At 31.1% G+C, this 9,808-nt stretch overlaps 2 protein-coding genes across 2 annotated transcripts in view; both read right to left on the bottom strand.

Annotated features, from left to right (window-relative positions):
• The window catches only part of LOC107440675 (NADH dehydrogenase (ubiquinone) B15 subunit), a 123,070-nt gene that overhangs the window by 94,136 nt on the left and 19,126 nt on the right, over nucleotides 1–9,808 (bottom strand). The gene's annotated exons all lie outside the window — the stretch shown is intronic.
• Nucleotides 1–9,808, bottom strand: part of LOC107440676 (uncharacterized) — a 60,422-nt gene that overhangs the window by 32,927 nt on the left and 17,687 nt on the right. Inside the window, exons 2-3 of the mRNA XM_043053289.2 lie at nucleotides 2,526–2,702; nucleotides 191–308 (exon numbers count right to left, since the gene is read on the bottom strand). Of these exons, the coding sequence (XP_042909223.1) occupies nucleotides 191–308; nucleotides 2,526–2,696 (289 nt within the window). The 5' untranslated portion in view covers nucleotides 2,697–2,702. The remainder of the gene's footprint in view (nucleotides 1–190; nucleotides 309–2,525; nucleotides 2,703–9,808) is intronic.

Genomic DNA, 9,808 nt, shown 5'->3' with positions numbered 1-9,808 from the left:
ATATATATATATATATACACATGAAATTTAAATATCAATTTCCTTTTCTTCAAATTTTATTTTAAAAAATGGGTCATGAAATTCTGCTATCTTCTGTAATAATAATATCAAGAATTCACTAAAAACTTCACATATAGATGTAATAAAAAATTTAATACATTGCAAATGTTATTTTAAAACAAAATTTTACCATTCTTGCTGATATCAAGTTGCTCCAAATTAATGAGAGAAGCAATTGCAGGTGGAAGTGTTTGAATCTCGTTGTCACTTAAATTTAACTTTCGTAGGCCATGGCAGTGGAATAAAGGCTAAAAACAAAGATATTTTTTAAATATTTAAAAACTTGTAAATATACAACTAAGAAAAAGAAGGTCCAGTAAAATAGCATCTAAAATGAGGATTTCTATTTAAGAGAGAAAAGAATATTTGAAAAACAAGACTATACATACAATAGTTTGCAGATATAAAATTCAACATGAAAGTGGACGGTGATTTTTGTAAATTTTCAGCTCAATGTTATTGTCTGCTCTGCATTATTTATTATTGTTTCCCAGTATAAATTCACACTTTTTTCTTCAAAACAAACCTTCACAATTTTTATTTATTTAACTTTTTTTTTTCGATCTTGCCAAACAAATTCAGAAACTCACTTTACTTCAATTATTTTACTAAAAACTTTTTGAATTAGAAAATGAAAGACATTTAGATACTAATATGAAATTTGCATAAAAATGCAGTAAAATTATTCATTTTTTATTTAAAACAAGAACAGTAAAAAATATTAACTACACAAGTTTTTGGAATTATTTATACGTAAGTAAAAAGTATAAATTTTAGTCCCCAAAAAACAACCATGATTTTTTCACTTTATGTAAAAAGTAATCAAAATTCCGATAGGCGATAATATAATACATAAATTCTGCTAGTAACATTTGAGAAAGAATAGTAGTAACTTGCATTGTAATCAGGTACAATGCTCCAGTTGAAATTTAAGCACTCTAGATCATGAGAATGCGATCAAAATTTCGCATTTCATATATTAAATATTTGTAGGCAGAAAAGCAAAAAAAAAAATTTGAAGGTGAAAAGGTTTTTGGTTTGAAGGTTTTTTTTTCAAATTCATTTTTTGAAAAAAAAAAAAAAAAAAAAAAATTTTTGGAATAACAAACCAAAAACATGAATTAACCAAAAACATTATTCAAACATGAATTAATATTTCTTAATTATTTCCTTACATTTAACATAAATTCGTCTTCTTAAAGTTGTGAAGTAGTTACAACAATTCCAAAGTAGTTTGTAATTATTGCATTTAAAAAAAAAAGTAGTTGTAATTAGCTACATTTGTAACACAAAGTAGTTGTAGATAGCAAACAACAAAAATAATGTAGTTTTTACAACCGCTGGTCAGTAAGTAATAGGAGCAGAACTCCATATGAAATCTAATCTAGGTAGTCTAGAATGTCTAGTAGCTAGTCTAGAAATTTCGATCGACAATAAATTTTATTTGGTGATAAATTGAAGATTTTGCTTGAAGCAGTCAAAAAACGATTAAATGCTAGACTACCATGTAGAACAGAGCATTATTCAAAATTAGAGTGCTCTAGCTAATCAGAAAGCTGCGGGAATTCTGATTGACAACATATTACTTTCGGCGATAATATCGCTATTAATTCTGCGTGGCTTGGTCAAGAAACGAATGAAACTTGTTTTATCATCTAACAGAATCGTCGAATTTTAATTGACCGTAAATTACGCCTTCCGATAATAACGCGACAAATTCTACAAGCAGGAATATATTGAAACTTGGATTGCCAAGAAGCACGGAATTCCAGTAGTAAAGTAAGTGCCTAAGCTAGTCGGAAAGAGGTCAAAAAATGCGAATGTTAGTCTTCCGAATTGGTTTAGACAATGGTTCTTTTGTCACCTTATCATACGGTATATTTTTAGAAACGTTTCCACATTATCAATGTCTAACTTTCTATTCAAATAACATAAAGTAATTTTCCAGGGAGATAGAGCATTCGCCTTCCAAAGAGGCGAACCGGGTTCGAATCCCAGTCGATACGAATTCCGCATCCGGCTTGCATCGACCACAGTGCTGACGTGAAATATCCTCAGTGGTAGACGGATCATGGGTTAGAGTTCCCTTGCCGTTAGGTTAACCGTGGGAGTTTCTCGTGGTCTTCCTCTCCATGTAACGCAAATGCGCGTTAGCTCCATCAAAAAGGCCTCCACGAAGGCAAATTTATCCCAATACTCGATCCAGGAGTTCTCTTGTCTTCTGCATTGGGTTCAAAATTACAAGGCTGCGCATTTGGACATTGGTAGTCGTAAACCCATAAAATTGGGTCGGTGGTTCAACTGCGGTTATAAAAAAAAAATTATGAAGTTTGCAAAATGTGCAAAATATTAAAACTAATTTTTATCTCCTTTCTGCCTATTAAAAAAAAGTTATATAGCTATTACTATGAGAAAACACGATACACATAAATAAAATGAAATTGCAAAAACAAGATAAAGGTTACCCTTGGAAGATCTTTTATTTGATTGGCATCGAGAAAAAGTTCTTCAAGCGTCCGCTCATATCCGAACACCTCATTTGGCACATCATCCAAGTTCGAATGACTGTATTCTAATAGTCGAACATCGTCGTTCTCAGGACGGAGGCAAGGACAGTGACGAAGCACTGGGGCCATACCACCCTATGCAAAAGAAAGAAAATACTTTTAGATTACTTACTGGTTTTCATATTGTGTCCTTCGACTTTATGTAGATACACAGAGAAATATAGCTAATAAATAAGAGGAAAGAGGAATAGACTAATACAGCAATTCCCAATTGGTGTTCCGTGGAGCCTAAGGTTCCGAGATCTAGGATTTTTCTTTTTTCTATAACATTTTTGAATCAATCAATAATCCATTAATTATTTCATATTTCGATTGCTTTCATGAAATCGTTTTAAATAAAATTCTAATGAAAAAGAAATGATATTTTTTTGAAACCTAATTTTTCTCGTAACAATATATCGAGAAATTTATGAAAAGCATCTGATTGCGCTTAACGAAATTTGTCAACAAAGATATGTGTCATGTAATAACTCTTTTCAACGTTTATAGCAATTTTCATTTCAAGAGAAGACTTAATGCTGCGTATTTTGTTCATTTTCAGCTTTATTTACACCAATTCATATCTATGTTAGATTCAACTCTAGGACTGCGAATTCAATTGACTATCGGACATAAAACGAATTTAAGACTATTAATGATATATTTATGTATTTGTAACCATCTTTAAACACCGACCCGAATATTTGGGTTTAAGACTACTAATATTCAACTCCGTAGCCCTGTAATTTTGAACCCAATACAGAAGACAAGGGAGCTCCTAGATCGAGTATCGCGAGAAATTTCACCTTCGTGGAGAACTAACAAGATGGAATTAACCCGCGTTTGCTTTACATGGAGAGAAAAACCACGAAATTCTTCCATGGTTAGCTTGACGGCAAGAGGCCTCTAATCCGTGATCCGTCTACCACTAAGGACATTTTTACGTCAGTACTGTGAACGGTGCGAGCCGGGTGAGCGATTCATATCAACCAGCCATCGCTAGGATTCGAACCCAGTTCGCCTCATTGGAAGGCGAACGCTCTATCTCCTGAGCCACCACAGCTCGGCTTATCATTATTTTATTGTTCTAAACCCTTCAGTTAGAAACTATAGTTTCTCAATAAATAGCTCATTGTTGTCCAAGTGTGCGCATTCATAATAAATGTCCGACAAGTCAAGATTACTACGAGTCAATATTAAACATTGTTAAATTATATCTAAAATTTATGTTTAAAATTAATATCAATAGATGGCGCTGTGCCAATTATTTACTTTCTCATATTTGCTATATTATTATTCCCTCTTGTGCTGTCCATATGAAATAAACGTTTCGTTTCTCCTGAGTCATATTTATTTGGGTATCCAAGTATCTTTAGAGTACAGATTTAATAACATTAAGTAAAGTACTTTTTAGATGGATATCGAAATCTCTACAGTTAGATAAAAAATAATGAAATATCGTGATTGACGTCCTAATGGTATATAATTTTTCTTTTTTAACGATTCGTATAGTGAAAGAAATGAAAGAGGCAATAATACGTCATAAGGAAAATGAACCAATATATCTAAACGACAACTTAAATTGATACTCAGAATTCTAAGCTTTAGTTTTCACTGAAATAAACTGCCTTTACTTTATCAAGATCCGTGTTCCTTCATGGATTGTTCAAAAAACTTACATCGTTCCATTATATTAATTGATCTAAAAACATAAAATTGTGGACAAATAGTGTTTTTTGCAAGGCAATACAGGGCCTGATTGGTAGTCTGATTGGTAAGGCGTTGGCTCTATGCCCAAGAGGTCGTGACTTCGTAGCAAATGGTGACTGGTGCACGTTAAATCTATCGGGTTACAAAGTCCTCGATTTTCCCATTATTTTTTTTACCTCTGGGGGTACTGAATTGGAGATTGATCGTTCTCTGGTTCAGGTCAAAATTACGATCTATGGATGAATGAATGGAGCATGAATGGATCCGTCCTATAAAAGGGCTGCGACGTGTGTGTGACTGAAGTCGTATTTCAGGCCATAGATGGATCCACAAAAAAAACAAGAAACGCACCCTCTGCTTTAAATTCGCTTGGTTTAACCAAGCAGGCTTGCTGGTATTGGCAAATGGCATTAGAAACAACAAAAAGGCAATATTACACATTAATTCATAAACAAAACCACAATTATTAAATATATGGTATTTTTCTGGGTAGTTATAAATTTCATTGGCTAAAAAAGGAAGGAAACGAGGCGATTGAATGTGCATTGCAATTGGTCTACAATTTCTCGCTCTTTTTTTTAAAGAAATTGTTGTGTAAGGAATTAATGAAACTGCATTACGTGAAAAAGAAAAATGCACCAAGTTAACTGAAGCAACACTCATGTTGGACTCAAGTAATCCTAGAACTCGGTTCTAGAGCTCAAGTAACTCCCGTTTATCACTAAAATACCCTGTTTTTACTTTATCAAAATCGATGTTGCACCGAAAGGGCTTAAAGAAACTGTTTACGTTAATCCACATTTAATTTTTCATGGACTTACGAGGAATAATAGCGTGTGGAATAATAGTTTTTTCCTCTTCCTTTTTTTAAAGCAAATATCACACTATCAATGCCACAATTATTGAAAGTAAAGTAATTTTCATACGCAGTTTTAAATTTTCACAATTAGGTAAGAATAAAGAAACGAGGCGATTAACGTCGTAACAATCCAGCATTTCTTTTTTCCTTGAAGGAATTGTAGAGTAAGGAATGAATGAATGAGTATTTCGTAATGGGGAAAAGTAAATCTGAAAGAATTTTAACATACTAGAACTGAACTAGCTCATGTTTATCACTAAGATTTCCTGGTCTTATTATATCAGGATCCGTGGTGCACCATGAAGGCTAAAAAAATCTTTTACATTCAGGGGTTTGTCCAGACATTTTGTGAAAGGTCGTGAAATTGTGAAAAAATTACTCACATTCTTTCAACCAGGGTCCGTTTTTATGAATTTGTGCAAATAGGGTCCGTTATTGCAAAAAAAAAAACTTTTTCAAGGAGTTTTTAAATTGTAAAGACATACAAGATTATGCTCAACACTGTAAAATTATAATTAAAAAAATTAAATTTTAAAAAATAAACAACAATTGCTGCTTCTAAATTAGAGATGCAACATACAAATATTTGGTATTTAGCCTATACTGCTGAACGCAGAATATTCATTTCGGACGAATAATGGAAGAATCGTCTGCCGAAGACAAAACTTAATTCGTTTACATCCATCTTTCTTGTTTTCTGCCCTGGAAAGGGTTTATTCGATTAACAAAATAATAATGAAGATAAACAAATTTGTGAAGGGTCCGATTAAAAGAAAAATCATTTTGTGAAGGGTCCGTTTTTAAGTTAAAATATTTTGTGAAGGGTCCGTTTTTATGAAAAGATATTTTGTGACCCAAATTTCTTCTAAACAGATCCCTGACATTACATCACATTTTTCATAGACATGCAAGTGTGGACCAAAAGTTTTTTTTTTCTCCTTCCTTTCTTAAAAAATAAGGCAATATCATACCTTAATTCCCAATCAAAACCACAATCAATTAAAATAAGGTCATATACAGACAAAATTTTAAATTTCTACTACTAGATAAAAAAAAATAAAGAAACGAGGCGACTGACGTCGTAATAATCCAGCATAATTTTTTTCTCTTTTTGTTAAAGGAATCGTAGTGTAAGGAATGAATGAACCAGTATTACGTCATAGGGAAAAATGAACCAAGAAACGACGTCATAGTTACGTAGGGTCCACGAATTTCATCTCGTGTTGAGAGAGGCTAGAAAAATGGTCGATAAATCGATTCCAGCCTCATCTCAAAAGCGTATTACTATTCTCCCATTTCTATTCTATCCTATTCCTTCCAGACCAATATGTATGTGGTAGAAAAGATCTTAAGAGAAAAATGGTCTGGCAGCCAAAAAAACACACGAAATTGATTTCTTTCACTTCGATTGGCTATCTTCTTTCCCACTTATTTCAGTAGCTGTTGCACCACGCGCCTATGTTTTCGATCACTCTTTTATCTAGGGTTTGGAATAAAAATCGGTTTCAAGAAAAATAAAATTATTTTGGAATAAACTTTTTTCTTTTCTTTGGTCCTTATAGCTAAGAGGATTTTAAACTTTCTGTAGGTTGTAATAAAGTGTATAAGTTATCTGTTTTTTCAAATAAATGTATTCTAAATTTAAAGCATTTAGGCAAACTTAATTCAAAACAATACATGCTAACAAGATTTACAACAACTTTTACTTTCACTTTTGATCTAATGTTTGAATCTTTACGTTCTAAGACTCAATCTTAATGGCTTGAGAGGGTAACCTCTGTTGTAATTAATAATTGCAGACGATATTCTAAATTACGAAATCAGACACAAAAACTTAGCTTATTTTGACGCAAGCAAATTCACAATTTTTCGTGAATTTATTATAAATCCTTTGAAATTTTACTTGAAACTTGTATCTATCTTAGAAAAAATATAATTATCTTCTTTGACTTGTTATTTGTTAAGTAAATCTTTTAAAATTTAGGTTAGTTCTAAGTTTTTGAAATGTAGTATTTCTTGTTGATGTAATAAAAAAAAAAATTTAGAAATTCTAACTTAATCATGAAATTTATCAAAAAAATATATCAATAAATTGTATATTTAACTTTAACCATGTAAGTAAAATAAATAGATAAAAATTTGAGAACGTTACAGGAAAAAAGAACATTTTTCCTAAAAATGTTCTTTGAAAATCTGCGAGAGTATATTGACAGTAAAATTGTGATTTATATGAATTTTAACTTACGCTTAAGTTAATAAATAAGCATGCTTTAAGAACATGCAGAAAAAACGACTAAAAAACACTATTTTTAAGTGAAAATAAAAAAAAACTATTTATTAGAAAATAAAAAAAGAGTTGTGGAATAGCAATAATTCTTCATAATAATTTCTATTGTGTAAAGTAAGACTGTGCATGCAGTGAGGGGAAAAAAAGGGACCACCTTAAAATTAACTTTTGATCTAATAATTGAATCTTCATGTTCTAAGACTCTATCTTAATGGCTTGACGGGGTAACCTCAAATATGATAATTAATAATTGCAGACGATATTCTAAATTACGAAATCAGACACAAAAGCGTACTCTCTGAATAAACATACCTTTTTTCCCGATGGATACGATTTTCTGACCCCCAAAATATATGGTCCCAATAGTTTGGTCAGGAGAACTAGATTAAAAGAACTAGAACTTTTTCATCGAATTGAAAAATGTTTGCATACAACTATAAAATTTGTTTATCAAAAGATAATTGCAAAAAAAAGAATTTTTGTTAATATTTATTATTTTATTTAATGATGGTTGAAAAAAATTTGAATTGTTTTTTACTAAACACATCCTTGTGGTATGAATCAAAATAAAATTCTATAAAAATTAAACATTTAAAAAAAAAATCCGTTATTTTCAAGCAAATTTCACCAAAATGAGACGGCGTCGAAAGGGTTGAAACTAGTTACAAGAATTAATCAATACGTGCAGAAAGTTTTTCATTTCATCTAAATCTGCTCTAGTATCTGAATGAAAAAACAAAAACGAAAATGTCTAAAATAAAGAAGTTGTGCCTAATGTTTTGCGCGTTATTCGAAAAGTAAAAAAAAAAAAATTTTTTTAAATATTTTACAGTTGGATTGAAAAAAAATTATTTTAACTAGTTTAAAATTACTTCCACGATTTGCTTCATAAAAAAACGCTGTAAACCACTAATCCAGATAAACCACGTAAGTAGCATAAATTCCTGTCTTATTTTCATGCAGATGAAAAAATGTGTTTTATGCTACACGACACGCATTAAAAATAAAAAGAATTCCAGAAACACAAGTCAATTATAATTCATCCACCATTCTTACGTGTCGATTTAACCAAAAGCTTTTTCTCTTCGCATGACAGGAAATAAATGCAAGAAAGAGATCACGGAATTTTCAACAGGCATCGCCAAAAAATCGGGAGTAATCCACTTGTATTACTCTCTTGCATGAGATGAATGTAATCTGGGAGAAGTAATCTCGCCAATTCCCACAGCACATTCACATAAAATCCCCTGTCTCTATGGTAACGGTCGAGGGGTTGTTTTTTATGTTATTCCCTAAAATGTATAAAAAGAACTGGACAAATTTTCCTTAAAATGGATAAGCTTATAAAAACAAAATACAAATATAATAATGAAAGTAGTAGTATAAAAAGAAAAGAAAAAGGTAATATCAAAGTAGGTAAATAAAAGTGTAAGACGGGTAAAAAAAAAGCGGCTCTTTTTTGTTGTAAAAGTAAAGAACATACGTGCTTATTGCATAGAACATTTTAGAAAATGAGTTTCTTTCTTACGGCACTTTCAATTGTCAAAATTAAATGTTTTTTTTTTATTTTATTAAATCCCTTAATGGCAAAAATTCTGCCTCATTTCATAACCATAACTATGTTATGTACCACTATAGCTATCCATATAACTATATATGATGTATGGAAGGCGTAGATACAAGATATGAGATCACTTTTGAAATTTGAGCCTGTTTAAGCTTAAGATCGAGCTATGGTGTTTTTTATTGTTATTATTATTAAAGCCTACACCCCAGATTTAATATATCCCTTAAAAGCTAAACATTTGAAAAGAGATAAAGCTGAAATGCGAGAAGAGATATAAAAGACATATTTTTACTTGCTTTCGGAACGTAATCTATATGTATATTTCTCTTACAGCCTCATTACAACTCCCCGAATTGCAACGCTAGAAAATCGACCAATGATTGCCGCTAAAAATGTCACATGCCAAATCTAGCTGAGGTGGCTCAACATATAGCTCCTTTAAAAACGGAAACTGAAATAACCTTAAGTTAGGCAGAAATGAGTAGTCTTAGTCGATAGATCTCTATTTTAGTATTTTGTCGAAAGCACTTTTTTTCACGAATTTATATATTACGAATTTATTTGACGATTTTTGATTTATATCACGAATTTATTTGTTTTATTATTGTTATTAGTTATTCATTGAAAATTGAGTCTCAGTCGTGCTGTTACGCTTTTAAGATTTTATACTATAGCACATTTCTAATAGGTTTAACGAATTACACGTCATTTATTTGAATTCAAATTTATTTTAATGACTTAGTATTTACTAAAAAGATGTAATAATATCTTTTATGCTT

The sequence above is a fragment of the Parasteatoda tepidariorum genome, chromosome 9, assembly GCF_043381705.1.
Source record: "Parasteatoda tepidariorum isolate YZ-2023 chromosome 9, CAS_Ptep_4.0, whole genome shotgun sequence".
Classification (NCBI taxonomy): domain Eukaryota; kingdom Metazoa; phylum Arthropoda; class Arachnida; order Araneae; family Theridiidae; genus Parasteatoda; species Parasteatoda tepidariorum.
This window is presented reverse-complemented; position numbering and strand designations above follow the sequence as displayed.